The sequence below is a fragment of the Empidonax traillii genome, unplaced genomic scaffold (assembly GCF_003031625.1).
Source record: "Empidonax traillii isolate 1590-97213 ecotype Southwest subspecies unplaced genomic scaffold, ASM303162v1 scaffold1671:size75888, whole genome shotgun sequence".
Taxonomy (NCBI): Eukaryota; Metazoa; Chordata; class Aves; order Passeriformes; family Tyrannidae; genus Empidonax; species Empidonax traillii.
Window position 1 is genome coordinate 11,477 of NW_020956864.1, and position 20,949 is coordinate 32,425.

At 55.1% G+C, this 20,949-nt stretch overlaps 2 protein-coding genes across 2 annotated transcripts in view; one reads left to right on the forward strand and one right to left on the reverse strand.

Moving 5' to 3' along the window:
• The window catches only part of SH3GL1 (SH3 domain containing GRB2 like 1, endophilin A2), an 18,328-nt gene extending 11,410 nt beyond the window's left edge, over positions 1–6,918 (reverse strand). Inside the window, exon 1 of the mRNA XM_027908277.1 lies at positions 6,840–6,918. Within this exon, the coding sequence (XP_027764078.1) occupies positions 6,840–6,884 (45 nt within the window). The 5' untranslated portion in view covers positions 6,885–6,918. The remainder of the gene's footprint in view (positions 1–6,839) is intronic.
• A 1,584-nt stretch (positions 6,919–8,502) lies between these two features.
• The window catches only part of CHAF1A (chromatin assembly factor 1 subunit A), a 14,298-nt gene continuing 1,851 nt past the window's right edge, over positions 8,503–20,949 (forward strand). The window contains exons 1-13 of the mRNA XM_027908280.1: positions 8,503–8,614; positions 8,699–9,441; positions 11,326–11,382; positions 12,579–12,820; positions 13,126–13,186; positions 13,505–13,573; positions 14,057–14,280; positions 15,204–15,372; positions 15,513–15,593; positions 15,702–15,791; positions 15,951–16,212; positions 17,176–17,660; positions 20,695–20,788. Coding sequence (XP_027764081.1) covers positions 8,566–8,614; positions 8,699–9,441; positions 11,326–11,382; positions 12,579–12,820; positions 13,126–13,186; positions 13,505–13,573; positions 14,057–14,280; positions 15,204–15,372; positions 15,513–15,593; positions 15,702–15,791; positions 15,951–16,212; positions 17,176–17,660; positions 20,695–20,788 — 2,626 coding nt within the window. The 5' untranslated portion in view covers positions 8,503–8,565. The remainder of the gene's footprint in view (positions 8,615–8,698; positions 9,442–11,325; positions 11,383–12,578; positions 12,821–13,125; positions 13,187–13,504; positions 13,574–14,056; positions 14,281–15,203; positions 15,373–15,512; positions 15,594–15,701; positions 15,792–15,950; positions 16,213–17,175; positions 17,661–20,694; positions 20,789–20,949) is intronic.

The following is a 20,949-nucleotide window of genomic DNA, read 5'->3' on the forward strand; positions in this document are numbered from 1 at the left end:
AGTGCTGAGCAGCCTCTGGAAGCCAGGAATCCATCCCTGGCTTCCCATCCATGTTTAATTAAAAGGATGCAGCTCAAAGGTGCCCTAAATAGCCCTGAGTGAGATGGCAAATCAAGCCCCAACTCCTTAAACAAAGAGGGGGTGGAGAAGGAAAGGAAAACCCTGGGGAACATGTCCAGAACTCTTGGACAAGGTTCTGAGGGGCAGGGGGGGGGTTGTTGGGGTGTCCTGGGTGTCCCAGCTCCAGGAAGGCCATTCCAGAGGCAGGAAAAGGCCCGGGGGTGGAGGGGGGGGGGGAGAGGCGAGCTGGGCACGCCCTCAGCACACACCGATCCCAACTCCCTGACCTACTTAAAGGTGGAGGAAAACAAATCCCAGCGTTCCCTGCAGGGAACAGGGCAGGGACAGTCACCTCCACCTCCTGGGGAACAGGGAGCCACATTCCCAGCTCCCAAACAGAGGGATAGGAAATTCCAGGAGACGGTTGATGGGATGAGTTTTAAGGTCCCTCCCATCCCAAGCCAGTCTGGGATTCTGGGATTCCTCTGGACACTCCACTGCCCACCTGATGCTCCTGCTTTGGGAATTCCTCCTTTTTTTGGCTGCAGGGCCCCACTTAAATGCTGGCTGTGATCCCTCCCTCTCATCCCTGGGCATCTCCAAGTGGATTTTTCCAGCAGGACACCCAGTGCAGACCCTGCCCTGACGAACATCTTCCCCATAATTATCCACCTCTCAACCCTCTCCTGAACTTCCCATCCCACATTTTCCCCATTCCCACTGTCGATGAGGAGGATCCTGGCCCAGCCTTCCTCTTCCATGGGCTTGGAAAAGGCTCTTTCCAGGCCCCCCTCCCTCCCTGAGGTGCTCCAGACACGTGTCCCGGGAAAACGTGTTCTCCAAAGCTCCGGAGCTTCCCACCCCCTCACCATCTGACACAGGGATCCCTCCCCTCCCCCCCACCCCCCACACACCCCCAGCAGCTCCACGGGAATCCCTGGATTGTGGAATCCCTGGATTTGCAGCGGGAAGGCCACAACAGTAAAAGGCTCCTTCGTTTCCCTTCCCGTCCCTCCGGAGGCTTCCCGGTGACCTCGGGCCGTAACCTCATCCCATGGAAACGGCAGGAGCTGCCCAGGGATCTTTTCCAGGAGCCTCCTCCTCCTCCTCCTCCTCCTCTGACTCATCTCCATCCAGCAGATGGGCCCGAGGGAACGAGGACAGCGGGAATTAAAGGAGAGCCGAGTCAGTGAAGCAGCAGCAGCAGCAGCCGGGCAGGTCTGGGGCCAGCCCAGGGCACGGGATGTTCCTGCCCTGCCTCGGGAATTCTGCCCAGCCCTGGCTGCAGCAGGAACACCTGCTGGGATTCTGGGATTCAGGGATTGCTCCCATCCCTCCCTGGGCACAGCAGAGCAGGAGGAGCAGCACTGGGAGCTCTGGGAGCGAATCCCGATGTGCCCGATCCCAACGCGCCATCCTGGTGCTCCTGCCTTGGGAATTCCTCCTGCCTTGGGAATTCTTCCTGCCCTGGGAATTCCTCCTGCCCTGGGAATTCCTCCTGCTCTGGGAATTCTTCCTGCCTCATGAATTCCCCCTTTCCTTGCCTACAGGACCACATTTAAATCAATCCTGGTTGGGATCCCCCCCCAAGCTGATTTTCCCGGAGCAGACTCATCCCAAACGTTTCCACCTTTGGAATGCTGGGATGGGAGGGGGGAGGGAATTTGCATCCAATTATCCCAGCAGCATCCTGGTTTTTTTCCTGTGATTAATTATGAACCAAACAAGACACAATCTCTACTCAGCTTGGGGAGGGGGGAAAAAATCCTGGAATTGGGTGAAGGAAAAAGCAGCAGCCACGATTTCTCCTCACCCTCTTCCAGCGATCCCAGCGATCCAGAGGAAGTTCACTGAACTGAGGGGAAAATGTGGAATACCGGCCTTGCATCCAGACTTCCTGCCCAGCCTCCCCACGTCCCATCCCAGTGAATCACAGCCTGGCTTTTCCAGAGCTTTTCCAAAAAGCTGCTGAGCCATCACTCCTGGGCAGCTCCACCCGGCCCCGGTGGATCCAGGGGGAGAAAAGCAGGGATTCCTGGCTCTGGAATCTTGGGGCTGCTCCTCAGGAGGGAGATCAGAGTGCAAAGCACTCCAAAAGTGCCTCCCTCCGAACTCCAATCCCGGATTTTTCCCGCTGCAAAGCTCTGGGAAGAGCAGCCAGCAGTCCCATCCTGCCCATGGAGTGATCAGCCCACACGGAGCTGGGTTTTGTTCCCCTAAAAAAGGGGAAAAGGAGGGGAAAAGACACCTGGAAAACACCAGGGGCTGCAAAAAAGCAGGAGACGGGATTTCTGCTCCCACTGAAAACTGGGAGAGAGGGGAAAAACCCTTCCCTGCGGTGCATGGCACGGAGTGGGATCATCCAGAGGGAAGTCTTGGACAGTAAGAGATTGGAGAGCTGGGATGGAGAGGGAAGAACCTCTGGATCTGCAGGATGATGGGAGCGAGGCAAGGCTACTCCTTGGGACACAGAGCTGTGGGATATGGAGAGATGGGATACAGGGAAGTGTGGGAATAGGGAGAAACGATGGGCTATGGAGAATTGGGGGGACAGGGAGAAATGATGGGATACAGAGAACTTTGGGACAGGGAGAAATGATGGGATATGGAGAACTGGTGGGACAGGGAGAGCTGTGGAACATGGAGAAATGAGGGGATCCAGAGAACTGGTGGGACATGGAAAGCTGTGGGACACGGATGGGACATGGAAAAATGGTGGGATCCAGAGAACTGTGGGACAGGAATTGCTGTGGGACAGGGAGAGCCCGGAACGCTCATTCCCAATCACATTCCCTCCTGGATAGCAGGGGGTTAACGGGCTCAGGAAGGGCCCAGCAGAGCTCCCTGCAGCTCCGGAGCCTCCAAAGGCACATCAAAGAAAGGCAGATCCCTGTTTTCCAGGCCGGGATGGGCAGCAGAGCCGGCGCTGTCTCCGTGTACACAAACATCAAAGGGGGGGACACAAATCCCTGGGAACGCCACCAACACCCCTTTTCCTCCTGGATTTTGAATAGTAGGAAAAGCCTGGTGGCTATCAGGGCCCTGCACGGTGTCCTGAGGGCAGGGAGAGCGGGAATGAGCCATCCCATGAGCCATCCCAGCATTCCTAAGGCTGCTGTGGGATCACATTCCGGCCTCGGATCCATCCCCGCATCCAAGCCCTCTGTCCCGCTCCCAGCTCATCCCAGATCCAGGTTTTTCTCGTTGCACGTGGCTAAGCCTCCCTTTGGAATGGTTTCAGCGGGATCAGATCCCTCCCAGATCCATCTCCATCCCTTTTCAAACCCCGCAGCCAGAGCCGGAGGTGTCCCAGAAATCCTGGGAGAGGCCGATCCGGATGACGTCATCCCTGATGTTATCCCTGATGTCAGGCCCGAAATCCCGGACCTCTTGGCCTCTAAAACCAGCCCAGCACCATCAGGAGGAGCTTTATCCATCTGCTCCCTCCAAACCACGTCAGCAGCACACGAGGGCTTGACTAAATCCAGGGAAAACACTCAAAAAAAAAAACCCACTAAAAAAAACTCCTCCTCACTTTTCCCAGTTATTGGGAGATCCCAAAAATTCCCAGGGGGTTTTAAAGGATTATTTTTTTTTCTTTTTCTAGTGATAAGGGTTACAGGGATAGAAAGGGGATTGATTGGAAGGGTTTTCCTGGGAGCAGGAGCAGCCCAGGATGGATTCCAAGCAGGACCTCGGGTACCTGCAGGCACTCCCAGGAAATTCCAGCCCCAAAACCGGGCTGGATCATCCACCAGCAACTGGTTTCTCCTGGAATTTGAGCCAATCAGGGCCTTTTCCTGTCAACAGGAGCCTGTTCCTGAAATCCAAGGGATGGAAGGGGGGGAGGGGAGGAAAAGGAAATCCTTAAAAAAAAAATCTCCAATCCTTTAAAAAAAAATGTCCAAATGATCACTTTTATAACCCCAGGGAGAAAGGGGGAAGGAAGGATTTCCTCCCACCCAGCCTTGGATAAATCCCCAATTTCAGGGAGTCAGGGACCTCAGGAATCAGCATTCCAGTGGCACATGATCCCTGAGTCATTACCTGCATCCCAGATTATTCCAGCTGCACACACAGGGAACACTTTCCCTGCTGGAGTGGGAAGAGCTGGAGTTTTCCAGCCCTTGTTTTCCGCCTTCCAGGAATTCTGGAGGGCTGTGAAAACCACCTTAAAAAGGGAGTGGGGGGGGGGGGAAAAAAAAAAGCCAATTTCCAGTAAATGATGTGGAGAAACGAATCGTTCCCTGCCTGGGACTCCAGACAGGCTGGAAAATCCTGGGAAAACGAAAGCTGCTCAGCTCTGTCGATGATTAACCAGCCTGGCATGGGGGGGGTGATGCCAAATCCTGCCAGGAAAGGAGGGGGAATCCGTAGGAAAATATCCTGGACACGGCTCCATCAGCACCCCAAGGGAGATGGGATGCTCTGACACCTGATCCCTGTCTCCAGGGTTTGGAATCATGGAATTGCTGGGCTTGGAAAGGACCTTCAGGATCCCCAGGTTCAAGTGTGGGCGCAGCAGCTCCAGGCCGTGTTCCCAACCACATTCCAGAGGTTTGGGGGACAATTCCAGGGATGGGGATCCACCACTGCCCTGCAGGGCTCATTCCAGAGCTTCCCAGGGAGGAATTTTCCCGAATTTCCAAGCTAAACAGCCTGGGGATGTTTCTCCTGGTCCTGTCCCTCGTTCCCTGGGAGCAGAGTCCAATCCCACCGGATCCAAACTCCGCTGTGGGACTTGGCAGGAGGCTCCAGGTTGGAATCTGCACAATCCCTTCCCTCCCCAGTCCAAAATCCAGAGGATAGGTGAGGATCCTGGAGCCAGGAATTCCTTGCTCCTTGGGAGCCTCATCCTGCCTTTGTCACCAACCAGCACTGGAGCAGGAAAGCCAAGGAGAGACCTGACCCTGGGATCTGCTCCTGGATCTGCTCCTGATCCTGGATCTGCTCCTGGGATCTGCTCCTGGATCTGCTCCTGGGATCTCTTCCTGGGATCTCTTCCTGGATCTGCTCCTGGAATTTGCTCCTGGAATCTGCTCCTGGAATTTGCTCCTGGGATCTGCTCCTGGAATCTGCTCTTGGAATTTGCTCCTGGAATCTGCTCCTGCTCCTGGGATCCTCTCTTGCTCCTGGGATCTGTTCCTGCTCCTGGGATCTGCACCAGAAGGTCCTTGGGAATTCCTATCTGGAGGGAATTCCCACTCTGCTCCCGCTGTTTCTCCCCCTTTCCTCAGGCTGTTTTCTCCAGCCTGTATTTATCCTTTTTTTTTTTTTTAGGGAACATTCAGCTGGGAAGGGGCTCCCCATCCGCAGGCTTTGACGGCACCACTTGGAATTTTTAGGTTTTTCCATGATTTTTTGTTCCCCCCTGGGCTCTCTCCTGGCAGGAATCCCACGGATGGGGCCCAGCCCTGCTCCCTCTGGATGCAGGAATGGGGAGCAGGAGGAGTTTTTTTTCCTTCAATTAAGACGTGGAAGGGGGAAAAGGAAACTTTTTTTCTTTTTTTTTGGGGAAAGATCTTCCACATGTTTGGGTTTGGCAGAGCCTGAGGTGGGGAAAGGAGCCAAGAAATGGCTGATCCTGCTTGGAGTGGGAAGGAGGGGGGGGAAAAAAGGGGGAAAAGGGAAAAGAGAGGAGGGATAGGAAGGAGCCGGGAGTGGAGGCGACAAATGTCGGGAATGGGGATGGGAGGAGGGAAAGGGTGGGAAGAGGGGGTGGAAAACACAGTTGAGGGGGGGTTTGGGAATCCCCAGCTGTTCCCAAAATGCAACAAAAACATCCCGAGGGTCAATCCTGATCAGAGGGATTGGGAATGGCGGGGAGGGAGGAGGTGTTTGTGCAGATTCCCACAGGGAATCATGGAATGGGTTGGGAGGGACCTTACAGATGATCCAGGGGCATTTTCCACTAAACCAGGTCGCTGCAAACCGGCCTGGAACACTTCCAGGGATGGGGAATTCCGAGGGAAAAGCTCCAAGGAGAGACAGCAAGTCCATCCCGGCTGCCGATCCCACAGCTGGCAGGCTCTTCCCGACATTCCCAGCCGCTTCCCGGCGCTCCAGGCTCCCCTTTCCCACCCCCAAAGCCTGCCCTGCTCCAGCTGCTCTCCAGGAAGCCGCAGCTTCCCGGGGTCGAGCTGCAGCTGCTGCCCGGGGTTAAACAGGGGGTTCTCCCGAAATCCAGGGCTTTCTCCTGAAATCCCGGCTGCGGATTCCCAAGGGGAATGCTGGATCCGGCCTCGGGCGTGCGGGACACGGAGGGATTTTGGGGGGGGGGGGAAGAACCCCCCCCCATTGTGGGACCCCCCCGCGACCCTCCGGTCCCCAGGGAACGAATTTCCTGCTGGGATCGCTTCCATAAATAATCCAACCGGGAGAACGGGACCTCTATCCCGGGAGCCCCATCCCGAGTTCTCCATTCCTGGCGATCTCCAAACCCGGGATCTCCAGCCCCGGGACCCCTATTCCCGGGCCCCCCATCCCGGTACTGCCATTCCCGGGGACTCCCATTCCCAGCATCTCCATCCCGGGATCCTCATTTCCATAACCCAAATTCCGGGACCAACATTCCCGGGATCCCTCCAAGCGCCGGGATCACCGGGATCACCGGGAACACCGGGAACACCGGGATCACCGGGAGCGGGATGGGGGGCGGGGGGGGGGAGAGCAGATGGAGAACCGGAGATCGGGACACCAGAGAGGGGGAAGCGAATCGCGGGGAGGGGTTCGGGACCACCGGGCTGCGGGGGGTGAAGGGGGTGCTGCCGGTGCCTCACCTGGCTCGCCTTGTAGAACTGCTTCTTCAGCCCCGCCACCGACATGGTGCCGGGAGCGGTGCCGGCGCGGGGTGAAGGCGGCGGGACCGTGTCCGTGGGATCCTCGGGATCCTCGGGAGAGCCTCGGGATCCTCGTCCCGTCCCGGCCCTGCCCGGCCCGTCCCGTCCCCGCCGCCGCTTCCGCCGCCGCCGCCCGGGCCCGCCGACCAGCGAGCGGCGCGGCCGGAGCGCCCCGAGCCGCCAGGGCGCCCCCTGCTGGCGCGGCGGACCCGCCTCCCCGCTTTGAGACAGAGTCGGCCGTAGCTGCTTGTTTATTCCTGAGGGACAGCCACGCGTGTCACCCGTGGGGAAGGGAAGGAGAGCGCGACACGGGGACAACCAGGCCGGAGCCGCCCGCCGAGGAAAGGGATGGTGAGACCGCCGCGCTGCTGAGAAGGAGAACTACAACTCCCAAGAGGCCCCCCGGCGCCCAGTGCGCCTGCGCACCGCGCCAACGAGCCGCTGATTGGCTGCTGGCGCCGCCGCCATTTCGCGCCTTGGCTCGGCGCCCCGAGCGGCGCTTTGGCGCCTCCGCGGGTGCTGCGGGAGAGGTGAGCGGCAGGTCGGGGCGGCCTTTCCCGCGGCGTCGGCGGCGCCGCTCGCCGTGACTGCGGCAGCCCCGGGAGCCCCGGCCGCCAGCACCCAGCCGGCCCTGCCGCCGCCAGCCAATCAGCGCCTCCAGCGCGCCGGACTGACAGCCCGCCTGGCCAATCAGCGGCAGCGCGCGGGCTCAGCCAATCGCTGGCAGGGGGCGGGCGGCTGGGCGGGTCACGTGGAGGGCGGTCAGCCAATCAGCGCGGCGGGAGGCGGGGTCGCCCCGGCTCCCGCCAAGTACGAGCGGGACGGGCCGGGCGGGCCCGGGAGCGGCGGGACAGGACGGGACAGGCCGGGACGGGCTGAGGGCACGGACGGGACGGGCCGCGGCTGAGGGGACGGCGCGGGTCGGGAGGGCTTCGGCCACCACCCGGGGACCCGCGGGGGCCGCGCCGCCCGCGGGCACAGGTGAGGGCCGCGGCCGGTGAGGGGCGCGGGGTAACAAAGGAGGCGCTGGGAACGGGCCCGCCGAGGGGTTCGGTTGTAGGGGGGCTCCCACATCGGTTCGGGGCGGGAGAGGGGTTAAAGGTTGTCTCATCGCACCCCCTGCCCCGGGCAGGGACACCTTTCACTGGACCAGATGGCCCCAACCTGCCTTTGGACACTTCCAGGGATGGGGCAGCCACAGCTTCTCTGCCCACCCTGTGCCAGGGCCTGCCCGCCCTCCCAGGGAGGAATTCCTGCCCAATATCCCGCTTAAATCTCTCCTCTTTCACTTTGAAGCCATTCCCTGTGTCCTGTCCCTCCATCCCCTGTCCCCAGTCCCTTTCCAGCTCTCCTGGAGCCCCTTCAGGCCCTGCAAGGGGCTCTCAGATCTTCTTGGAGCCTTCTGTTCTCCAGGCTGGCCTTGGACACTCCCAGGGCTGGGACAGCCACAGCTTCTCTGGGGAATCCAAGTTCCTCCCTTGCCCTCATGGGGAAGAATTTTCCCTTCCCATCTCCTGGGGCTGTTCCTGCCCTCAGTCTGGGGGGTGGGGGGTGACATCGGGACCTCTTTGTGCCCCCTCACAGCCCCTGGGGGAGCTGTTGGGCTGTTGTGTCCCTGGTAACACCCCCCCCAGGTGCTGATTTGGTTGTGTTTTCTCTCCCAGCCATGGAGTGCAGGGACAAAGGGGCTGTTCCTCCTCGGAAGCTCGTGCAAGGTAAGGGTGTGCCTGCCACCTGAATCTGTGCAACTTGTGGGTGTGATGTGACCAAATAACCCCCTGTTGTTGTTGCTGTTGCAGCTCGACTGCCCTTCCAGCGCCTCAATCTGGTGCCGAAGGACAATAATGAGGTGGATCCCAAGGTGAAGAAATCCAAGAGCTCTCCCAGCGCTTTCGATCCCGGCAAAGATCCCGCCCTGGATTCATCCAGCACATCCCTGGACAACGTGGAGAACGACTGCCAGCTGGGCCCCGATGGGAATTTCGCCCCCAAACTCGTCAATGGGAAAGGCCCCTTGGACAACTTCATCCAGAAGAACCCCAGGGGTGCCACGAGTGACCCTGAGCCCCCCAAGGGCTCTGCCCACGGACTCGGTGACGCCACGACCCGGGGGGGTTTGGACCCTCCAGCTGCTCCCCCCAGCAGGGCAGGGAAGGAGGGGAAGCAGCTGAGCTGCCTGAGCTCCCCTCAGAGCGCCCAAGGAGCGGATCCCACCGGGAATGGTGTGCCCTGTGGAGCTGGAGAAGCCGGGATGGGAGGTGGGAGCCAGCCCTGCTCCCCCTGCAGGGCCCTGGGAGGCGACCAGAGCGAACTGAAGGCCGTGCTCTTCGAGAGGAAGGTGCCCGTGGTGCTCCTGGAGGACATCATGGCCGGCAGAGACCCCCAGGGGGCTCCTCCCGAGGGGAACGAGGCCCTGGAATCGTCTCCCGAGGGAGACTCGGGACTGACCGAATCCTCGCTGAGCTCAGGGAGCTCCCCCGAGCTCGGGGCGGGATCCAAGAGGAACACAAATCCTTTGGCTGCCTCCACCCCTCTCAGGAAGGTTGGTTTGCCCCTCATTTCAGGGTTTTCCAGCTGCCTGTGGGGCAGAAGGGGGCGAGCAGGACGCCCCAGAGGCGGAGGGGAAGGTGGTGGTGATTGAGCCCGGGATTTACTGACAGCTTTGGAATTGTCCTGGAAATCCTGCAGGATTTTTGCCTCGCCTGGTTCTGAGCTGCTGGTGGATTTGTGCCTTGGGATTGTAACTTTTAAGCTCTGTTACAGTTTCATTTTGTGTTTAATTCAACACACACCCCCCCACCTCCCCTTTCCTCCTGCTGGGACTTTTGGTAACAGTTTGGCCCCTTAGGTGCTGTTTTCCAGCTTTTATTTATCCTCCTGGAATTCCTGTGAGCACCTTTTCCGCCCCCACCCTGTTAAAATCAGTGCAGGTGCTTTTCCAGCTTGGAATTCCTGCAGCTGGCATGGATGGAAAAGCCCTGGCACAGGGAAGCTGTGGCTGCTCCATCCCTGGGAGTGCCCAAGGCTTGGAGCAACCTGAGATGGATCCAGTTGCAAAGGGGGTGGAACTGCCTCATCTCTGAGGTCATCCCAACCCAAATAATCCCGAGATTCTCTGGGATCAGCCCTGGATGAGGTGGTTTGTTGTCCTCCTGGTTCCTGCTTCAACGAGAGACCCCTCCAAAATGCCTCGATTTGGGAGAAAATACCGACAGGGAAACTTCCAAGGACGACAGGAAACATTCCCAGGGCTCAGCTATTCCAGGGAAGGGATCAGGGAGGGCACAATCACCCCTGGCAGGTGCTGCAGCCAAGCCTGGCTTACCTTTAGGTCAGATTATCTGCCCCTTTGTTTTGTTCCACCCCACTTTTAGAGTGGAAAATGGGGGTGGTGTCAAGGGGGAAGTTGCTGAGGTGGAGAACCAGGTGTGTTCTTCAGGTAAGTGAAGGTCAAAGGGGTTTAACTTCCCTATTTATTCCACCTTGAGCCTCTGGAGAGAGATTTGAATCAACTTTTCCCTCAGGATTTAAGGGCAAACTGAGGGAAAACCCTCCCTGGATGAGTGAGGAACTCCCAAAATTATCGATTTCCCCCCCCCCCCCCCAAAATGATCTCTTTCCCCCCCTTGAAAACCCCCAATCTTTAATCTCTAAAACAAACAGACACACTCAAGCAGGCATGAAGTATTTCCAGTGCAGCAGGACAACAGAAAAATATTCATTTCCTGGTGTAATCCTGCAAACAGGGCCATGGTAAGACTGGGTTTGCTCCCTAAAATGGGAGTTTTCCCCCCCTTTTTCCCCTCAAAATCCGTAGCTGAGAGGCCTGGAATGTTTGTTTCCCTGCTAAAACTGAAGCTCCCACTTTGAAAGAACTCTTTATTTTGTGTCAGATAAATATAGAAAATGGAGCAGCTGGGCTGTGTTAGTCTGTTGAGCAGAGTTTCAGTGTGGTGCCTGGTGCTGGGAGTGGCAGGGGGAAGAGGGTGCCGAAATATTGACAAATTCAGCTTTTAACCACTGATCTTAAACATAAAATACCCCTTTTATCCCTTCCTTAGAAGTAAAAAGTGTGACCTGTTGGGAATTTAGGCTGGATGGGAAACCAAGTGGGCTGTGATGACGAGAAGAAACAGCCTAAAAAAACCAGTCCCAGATCCAAATTTTGAAGTGACTTTGCCCCAAATTAATGAGCAGGTCTGCATTCCAGGGCACATCCCCTTGGAGAAGGCACTCTGGAGCTGAGGGAGGGGTTTATGGAAAGTTGGGAATGGGATTTAATGGGAATCAGGGAGATTGGATGTGCCCTGCAGGAATTCTGAGGGTCCAATCTGCTGCTCCACTTCAATCTGTACCATTTATTTTTTTTGTTTTTTGTGGGAATGGGATGTGGCTCTTCCCTAAAACTTCCCTTCTGTGCTTCCAGGTGCCTCAGAAATTCCACAGGAGCTCAGCAGAGAAGGAGAAGCTGAGGTTGCAAAGGGTAAGGGCTCTTTCTCCTCACACCCAAATTCACCCTGAGCAGCAAACAAAACCCTTTTTTTTTTTTTTTGTTCTGGGATCTCTCTCTTTTCCTGCTTTTCCTCACACTCCTGGATATGGAAGGACCTTCATGCAGGAAATGAATGGGTTTTGCTCTTCCCAAAGCTTGAAGTGAGGGGGTTTCTCACCCTTTTCCCCCCCTTTTCCAATCCCAACCTGTTGTTTTTCATCCCCCTGTTAAAAATAGCGGGGCTGGGAGGGAGAGGGGTGAGAAGGGGAGTTAAAAATGAGGCTGAAAATTAAATATAACCACCCCTAGTGCTGGGAACTTCCCAGAGATCTCAGAAATTCCAGGCCTCAGCCCTTCCCTTTGGCTCCACTTGGCTGTGGGGGGCTCTCTGGAGTTACTGGAAACTCGGGAAGTGGGGATGGGAAATCAGGAAAACCAGGCTGGAAATGCACAGGGAGGGGATTTGTGTGACTGAGCATCCTCTGCTGCTCAAAGCACCAATTCCTGCAGCATAAAAAAAGGGCTATTTTTTGTTAATTCCTTGATTTATTTTTCTGGAATTCTCTGATTTATTTTTCTGGAAGTATTTGTTAATATTTTTTTCCCCTGGAAATTTTTGGTTTAATTTTTTTTTTCCTGGAATTCTTTTTTTTTTTTTTTTTTTTTTTTTTTTTTTTTTTTTTTTTTTTTTTTTTTTTTTTTTTTTTTTTTTTTTTTTTTTTTTTTTTTTTTTTTTTTTTTTTTTTTTTTTTTTTTCCCCTAGAATTCTTTGATTGGAAATTTTTTTTTCTGGAATTCTATGGTTTAATTTTGGTTTTTGTTTTTTTCCCTGGAATTCTTTATTTATTATTCTTTGATTTATTACTCTTGAACTCTTTAATCTGGTTTTCTCAAAGAATTTTTTTCATTTTTCCCCAAAATCTTTATTTTTCTCGAATTCTTACTTAAGAAGGGCCTCCCAAGGATCGAATCCCACTCCTGTGACAGTGGAAAACATCAGGAAATCCTCATGGATTTACAAATTCACTTCTAAAATTAACCTCACACCAGAGCACCGAGTGGGTCTGTCAGCTGAAGGGATGAAATGCTGCTTTTAATGAAGATTTTGATCCTTCAATTAATGTTTTTTTTTAAGGTTTCTGTGTCCCAAAAAGCCCCAATTCCTTGAATATCCTGCTTTTTTTCAGGATCAGGAGAGAGCAGACAAGCTCCAGAAGCTGCAGGCAGAGAGGGAGGAGAAGGGCAGGCTGAAGGAAGAAGCCAAAGCCGCCAAAGAACGAGCCAAGGAGGAGGCAAAGAAGAGGAAAGAGGAGGAGAAGGAGCTGAAGGAGAAGGAAAGGAGGGAAAAGAAGGAAAAAGAGGAGAAGGAAAAGGCGGAGAAGCTGAGGGTGAAGGAGGAGAAGCGCAAGGAGAAGCAGGAAGCTTTGGAGTGAGTGCCTTGGGAGGGGGGGGCATTCCCACCCCCACATTCCCATGCCAGGCCCCAGCAGTGCCGTGTGGGATGGGTTTGGAAAAGCTGGAAAGGGCCTGGCAGATCTTTCTGCTCCCTCTCTGAGCTGGGAGATGGCAGTGCCACGGATTTCCCACTGCTGGGGGTTCACCCTGGGGCTGAGATGGGTCAATATTTGCTCCAGGAGCGACGAGGGGAAGTGTTCTGTGTGGCTGGAGAGGTGGATTATCTTCCAAATAAACCCTTCATGGTTTGTGACAGTTCAAATTAACTTTCTATTCCAGGGCAAAACTCGAGGAGAAGAGGAAGAAAGAAGAGGAGAAACGGTTAAGAGAGGAGGAAAAGGTAAATATTGGTGGTTGCCAAACAGAAAGGTGTCCCTTTGCTTGTCTCTGAGTTCTTTTCCTGTGGTGAATTGTTGGGAGGGGGGATGTGTTCCCTGGCAGCTTCCCAGCAGGATCCTTTCCCAAGTCTTTTCCCTTTCCCAAGTCTTTTCCCTCTGGGTGTTTTCCCCCTGCCCCTGATGTTGGAATGCCAGAGAGGACAAGGCAGTGATTTTTTTTGGGGGGGTTGGAGCTGAGTCATGCAGGGGCTCACCTGGAATTGGAAAGCTCTGTCCCGTCTTGGCGTCTGTAAATTCACGTTTTGATTCCGATTTCGCAGCGGATCAACGCCCAGAAAGCAGAAATCACGAGATTCCTCCAGAAACCAAAGACTCCTCAAGCCCCCAAGGTGAGGCATTTGCTGGTCCTGTTGGGGGTTGTTTGGTCTCTCTTTAGTTGTTTCTAATAAACACTCCCATTTCCTTCTTATCCCAGAGCTTCTCAGGTGCACAGAGCATTAATTTTCCTTCATTTCCTCACCTCAAAGGGCAAAGGATTTTAAGGAAAAGGCCAGAGCAGTGGCTCCAGGAGGAGTTTGGGGTTAATTTTCCTTAATTTCCTCGTTTCAGAGTGTAAAAGATTTTAAGGAAAAAGCCACAGCAGAGATTCCAGGAGAAGTTTGGGGTTGGTTTAATAAAACTCCCAACTGTGTCTTCTCCACTGAGAGAACTCCCAGCTCTCCATAAACACCTCGACTGCCTTGGAATTGGAACTTTGGGAAGGGCTTAACCTAAATCTTCACTTAACCTGGCCCCTCACCCCAGGGCTGGAACGTTGGGGCTGCAATTCCTGGGGTGTCCAAACCTCAACATTCCTCACTTTGCTCTTCCAGATCCTTGCAGGCTCCTGTGGGAAGTTCGCCCCTTTTGAGATCAAGGAGAACATGGTTTTGGCTCCCCTCAGCCGTGTTGTCCCGGATCCAGACTCCTTGGAACGGCTGGATAAGCTCCTGCCTGCCCAGGACTGCGAAGTCTCGTTCTTGAGGGACCTGAAATGTCGCAAACCACGAAAATCCGGCCCCACTTGGGTCAGGAACAGGACTGACACAGTGAACAGGTCAGTGCTGGGAGGGCTTTTTGTCCCCTGTCAGGAGCTGCAGGAGGGGGTTGGAGGTGGGAATTGGTGTTGGAGAGGTGGCGTTTTCCTGGGAATTCTTCATTTTCCCCACCTGAGGACGTGGATTTCCGCCGTTCCGTACGGGAAGGTGAGGAGGGGTCAGGATGAGCATCCCTGGAGGGAAAGGCTGAGGTAAATTGGGGTGTTTTGGATGTGGCCCAAAGGTGACAGGTTAAGATGAGTTTGTTCAGATGGAACAAAACCTGCTTTTGGGGGGTTTTTTTGGACCTGGGGTAATTTAGAGGCAGAGTGAACATTTTTGGGATAAGATAGAGGAAACAAGGAAGGGGGTTTTGGGGGGTTAAAATCTAGGGAATAATGAATATTTTGGGATTAAAATCTGAGGTAACCTGTAGGGGACAGAACAATCCCTATGAAGTAAAAACTGAGGTAAGGAGCAGGTGGCATTTTGGGCATAAAACTGAGGGAAAAATACTTCCCTGTGGGGAAATCTTTGTACCTTGCAGTACTGGCCAGTCTTGGCCCGTCTGGGATGGTTTATCAGGGGAATATCGAGGTTTATCAGGGGAATATCCAGGGAATATCGAGGCTTATCAAGGGAATATCGAGGTTTACCAAGAGAATAATACAGAGGTGATAAGGAAGGAAAATGGGCTGTCTGGAATTCCTGCAGGAGAACTGGGAGAGCCTGTGGATCCCAGAGCAGTTTGGCCTGGGAGGGGCCCTTAAAGACCACCTGGATCCAACCCCCCCTGCCGTGGGCCACGCTCGGGGTGGGATCGTGGCCACACTGAGGGAGGGGATGAGCCGAGCAGGATGGGGGTGCTGTGTGGGCTCTGTGTCCCCCAGGAGGGGGGTGCTGTGTGGGCTCTGCAGTCATCTCTCCCCCTCTGTGTCCCCAGTGACGTGGTGGTGGTGGACAGCTGCCAGAGGGACGGTGTTCCCGACAGGGAGAAGTTTGGGAGGATGAAGCTGCTGCAGTTCAGCGAGAACCACCGGCCTGCCTACTGGGGCACCTGGAACAAGAGCACCACCCTCATCCGTGCCAGGAACCCCTGGGCCAAGGACAGTGTAAGCTCCTCTCTGCTGGGATTCTTTATGCTCCCAAATCCACGATTTCCTGAGCTGCTTCCAGGGCTTTGGAACCCCTAAGCGGGGTTTGGGGCCGTCCCCGTCAAGTGACTCACGGAATATCTTGGGGTGTCTTGCAGAAACTGCTGGACTATGAAGTGGATAGTGATGAGGAATGGGAAGAGGAGGAGCCTGGAGAGAGTCTCTCCCACAGTGAAGAGGTGAGGGGGAAAAAATTTAGATTTGGGAGCCAACTAAGGCGGGGAGGGGGGTGGGGGGAAACCCACTTGGGAGCTCGTGGGTGTAATTGCTGATCAATTTGTTCTCAGGATGATGAAGAGGAGGGAGAGGACGAAGACGAGGACGATGGGTTTTTTGTACCCCATGGGTACCTATCTGAAGATGAAGGTGTGACAGAGGTAAGTGAACTAACTGGGTGCCCTTTGGCTTTCCAAGTGAGTTGTGGTTTTAATGTCGACACTGGCAGGGCCGTGGCTCCCTCAGACCTGCACAGTTCAGGAGCAGCTTTGTGTGGCCCAGGGGGTGTGACAGGTGTGTGGTGTCCCCTGTTCCTTTAGGAGTGTGACCCAGAGAACCAGAAGGTCCGTCAGAAGCTGAAGGCCAAGGAGTGGGATGAGCTCATCGCCAAGGGCAAGAGGTTCCACGTGCTGCAGCCTGTGAAGATAGGCTGTGTCTGGGAAGGGGCAGAGCAGGACAGCGGCACAAACCCCGACCTCAAGGTTCTCCAGCAGTTCACAGCCTGTGTCCTGGACCCACCTGTGGCAGAGGAAGAGCAGCAGACCCAGAAATGTAGCAAAAAAAGAGCCAGAGATCAGCAAAGTAAGACCTGAAGGGGCTCGGTGGTTGTGCTGTGCCCCGGGGAGAGCAGGGAGAGCTGAGGGTTCCATTCAGCATGGCCTGTTTCTGACCAGTCTGAAGTCCAAGGAATCTCTGGGAGCTCTTGGAAAGGAGTTTTCTGGCAGCGCAGATGGTGTGGCCTCAGTTGGGCTCTCCAAAAACTCGTGCTCTGGACAGTCTAGGAAGTGAAGCCAACAAGACTTGAGCAGGCTCAGATTTAGGGTGGGCCTTGAGCACAGGGACCTGTTTATTGCTTGGAGGGAGAGGGTTTTGTTTGTGTGTTGGGTTTCACTCCTGAGCTTCTCCTGCACCTGATGCACACAAGGGTGGGAAGAACTCACAGAAAGGCTCAGTAGGGGTGAAGATTCCATGGAGGGGTGGTGGATTTTCCTACATCAAGTTTAACTCTTGTTACAACCGTGGGATCCCAGGACGGTTTGGGTTGGAAGGGACCTTTAAGATCACCCAGTGCCACCCCCTGCCATGGGCAGGGACACCTTCCACAATCCCAGGGTACTCCAACCTGGCTTTGGAGACGTCCAGAGATGAGGCAGCCACAGCTTCTCTGGGCAATCTGTGCCAGGGCCCCCCCACCCTCACAGGGAACAATTCCTTCCCAATATCCCATCTCTCCCTGCCCTCTGGCAGTGGAAAGCCATTCCCCTTGTCCTGTCCCTCCATCCCTTGTCCCCAATCCCTCTCCAGCTCTCCTGGAGCCCCTTCATGCCCTGGAAGGGGCTCTGAGGTCTCCTTGGAGCTTTCCCTTCTCCAGCCTGGCCTTGAGCAGCCACAGCTCCTCTGGGCAATCCCATCCTAAAAACGAATCCCAGCCTCTTTATTTCCCCTCTGGAAACCGTGCTGATGGGTTTTATTTATTTATTACCCCTAGCCAGTCTTTTCCTGAGCTTTTAACCCACTGTTTCCCCACCACCTCTGTCCCTCCAGTCCTGGGCCACCTCCTGCCTCTGCTGCACGGCAACGTCAACGGGAGCAAGGTGATCATCCAGGAATTCCAGGAGTGCTGCCGGCAGGGACTGTTCAGTGGCGCGGCCGGGGGCAGCCAGGGGAGCCCCCTAAATCCCCAGACCCCCTGTTTGGGGGGGGAGGACATCGGAGTGCCCTCCAAGGCCAGGCTAAAGAGGATCATCTCGGAGAGCTCGGTGTACGAGAAGCGGCCCGAGCACCGCATGTGCTGGTACGTGCACATGGACGTGCTCCGCAGCTTCCAGCAGGAGCACCTGCCCGTGCCCTGCCAGTGGAACTACGTCACCCAGGTGCCCTGCTCTGGGGCGCCATGTGGGGTGAAGGAGGAGGGGACCCCCGTGCTGGGCACGGCCGGCCCGCAGAGCACCCCCGTGCCGGCCAAGAGGAAGGGCGTGGGCAGCATGTCCATCACCAGGTTCGTGAAGAGAGCGCGACGGGACGGGCAGGTGAGTGGCTGCAGGGGGGAGGGATGGGCAGGGGGGTCATCTCCCCCTGGTGAGGGGTGGTCAGGGTGGTCATTCCCAGTGAGGGGTGGTCATGGGGGTCATTCGGTGTTCAGGGTGGTCATCCCCAGTGAGGGGTGGCCAGGGGAGTCATTCCCAGTGGTCAGGGGGGTCATTCCCAGTGAGGGATGGGCAGGATTGTCATCCCAGTGTTCAGAGTGGTCATCCCAGTGAGGGATGGTCATCCCAGTAAGGGGTGTGGTCAGGGTGTTATTCCCAGTGAGGGATGGTCAGGGTGGTCATTCCCAGTGGTCAGCATGGTTATCCCCGGTGAGGGGTGGTCAGGGTGGTCACCCCGAGTGGTCAGGGTGGTCATCAGTGAGGGGTGGTCAGGGTGTTCATTCCCAGTGAGGAACATTCAGGGTGTTCATTCCCAATGTTCAGGGTGTTCATTCCCAGTGAGGAACATTCAAGGTGTTCATGTTCAGGGTGTTCATTCCCAGTGTTCAGGGTGTTCATTCCCAGTGAGGAACATTCAGGGTGTTCGTGTTCAGGGTGTTCATTCCCAATGTTCAAGGCTGTCCCTCCCCAGCTGGGAATGGGGCTGGGTGTATTTTTTGGAGCCCCCCCAGCTCCAAACACGAACTCCTGCCCTTCACACCAGGAAAGCCCTTGGCTGGGCACTGACAGCTGATTAAATGTGTTCCCCCAGTGCTTCAACTCCTCCCAGAACAGCCTGTGGAGCCTCCAGCTCATCCTGACACACAGGAAGCTGGAATTGCAAGTGCTGGGTTAAAAACACAGTAATTCAGAGGGACAGATGGAGGGGGAATTGCAGGTGTGGTGTTCAGGAGCTTTGGTGTGGTTTTCCTCTTGCTGCTTCTCCTGCTTTCCAGGGTGACCTCGGGTGGTGATGGAGCTTAATCATCCCAAAGGATGGCTGAGGAATGTGGTCATGGGGTCATGGAATGGTTTGGGTTGTTGTTCCAATAGGGAAGGGACACCTCCCACTGTCCCAGGTTGTTCCAATCTGGCCTTGGATACTTCCAGGGATGGGGCAGCCACAGCTTCTCTGGGAAGTTCATCCCAGTCCCTCCCCACCCTCCCAGGAGGACTTCCTTCCCAATATCCCCCCTAATCCTGCCCTCTGGCAGTTTGAAGCCATTCCCTGTATTGTCCTGGCACTCCTTGGAAACAGTCCCTCTCCATCTCCATTTATTCCCCATGTCCTGTGCACCAGCTCAGGAAAGGATCCAAGAATAGTTTGGGTTGGAAGGGACCTCAAAGCCCATCTTGTCCCACTCCCTGCCTTGGACCTCAGATGAGGCTTTTGATGCTTTTGATGCTTTTCCTTCTCAATCTATTCTTGGCTTTTTTTTTTCTTTTTTTTGCCTTTTCCCCTGCAAAAGCTCAGCATTCAGGTACTGATGGAGATCAGAGACTTGTGAGAAGCTGCTCAGCCCCCAAACTCCATCTGCTTGGGTGGTTTTTTTTTTGTTTTTTTTTTTTCTTTCTTTTCTGGAGCACTAAATAAAGGCAGGGAGATAAAAGTCTCTGCTTGGCACCCACTGGAAATTCAGCAGGAACAGCAAAACAAAGGCTTGGAGGAGAATGACATCACCAATGCCTGGATGTTTTCAAGCTCCTTAAAGCTGTGCTGCAAAAAAGGTGTCACCATCCCAAAAAAAGGATGTCCAAATCAGCCCTGCCTTGGGATTGAGAGCCCAACCAACCTGTTGAGCTGGGCTGGAAGCTCAAGGGAGAAGGGCTGGGAGGGCACAGCTGCCACATTTCCCCTCCCCTGGCACGTGTTTCCCTGCCCTGAAGCTCCAAGGCAGGACTTGTGCCAGCAAAAGGTGATTTTTACATAAGCTGGAGGGAGAGGAGTGGGTGTTGGAGTGGGCAGTGCCTGCCCACGTGGGGGGGGGGAGGGGTTTTCATCTGTCAGCTGAAAAGGTGGAAAACCGAAAATTCCTTGGCTCGTGTGGGGATTGGGGATCAGGGTTGTCATTCCACAGTTCCAGCTGAAGGGTAACAACAAAAATAATAGTAATAATAATAATAAAAAAAAACCTCACAGCTGGGCAGCTTCAGTTTGTGCCACCCCTTGTGTTGGGGTTTTTCCACTCAAAATGAGGGAGTTTGGCTTTGTTTTTTTTTTTTTTTTCTCCTCCTGTGGCAAAAACTGGGCAGGGCAGGAAGAGTTGCCACCTTCCCCTTGCCCCTCAACCTGCATAAAAGCTGATTGACAAAGGTGAGGAGGTCATACATCAGACCTGAGGAGAAAAAGTCATTTTCCCATTTTCAGAAGGAAGAAAACACCCTAAAATTGGGAGAAAAGGAGGCTCAGGGGGGACCTTCTAACTCTGACAGGAGAGAGGGAAGCCAGGTCGGGCTCTGCTCCCAGGGAACGAGGGCCAGGACGAGGGGAAAATGGCCTCAGGTTGTGCCAGGGGAGGTCTAGATTGGATATTAGGGAAAAATTTCTCCCTGGAAAGGGATTTTCAGGGAATGGCTCAGCTGCCCAGGGCAGTGGGGGAGTCCCCACCCCACAGCCATGTGGATGTGGTTTAGGGGTTGGACTCGGGGATCTTGGAGATCCAACCTCAATGATTCCGTGACTCCATGAAAACAATCAGCTAGGGGTTGGGCGGGGGGGAGATTTCCCTTCCAAAAATCCACCAGAACCCAGAGTCAGATCCCCCCTCAAGGCCCGAGCTGAGCTCTGCGTGGGCTGCTCGGCCCGTTGTGTAAGAGGGGAAAAATCTTGGAGCAGGAGCCTGGCACCTTTCCCACTGTTTGTGCCACTGCAGATGAGGCCTTTTGGCCCAAGCCAGTGCCTGGTGGAGCTGGGAATTGCTGATTTTTTAATTTTATTTTTTATTTATTCCCTTCCCTCCAAACGTGCCCCCCCCCCCCCCCCCCCCCCCCCCCCCCCCCCCCCCCCCCCCCCCCCCCCCTGCTCAGACCATGCCCCTGGCCCCGGTGCCACCCTGCCCCTGCTGTCACACACCTGGTACCTGTTCTCCCCCTCCAGGCTGAAGCTGTGGAGATGGATGGGTTTCAGGCTGACACCGAGGAAGATGAGGAAGATGATGACTGCATGATTGTGGATGTACAGCCAGCAAAAGGTGGGAATGCTGACACTCCCCCCAGGGAGAGCACGGCAGAGCAGGGACAGCGGGCACCTGAACTTGGGTTTTTCTGCCCCTTTTTTCACCATTCCTTGAGCTCTTCTCTCTCTCCAGCTTTTATCCTAAACACTTCTCTGCTTGTTATCATTTTTTTTTTT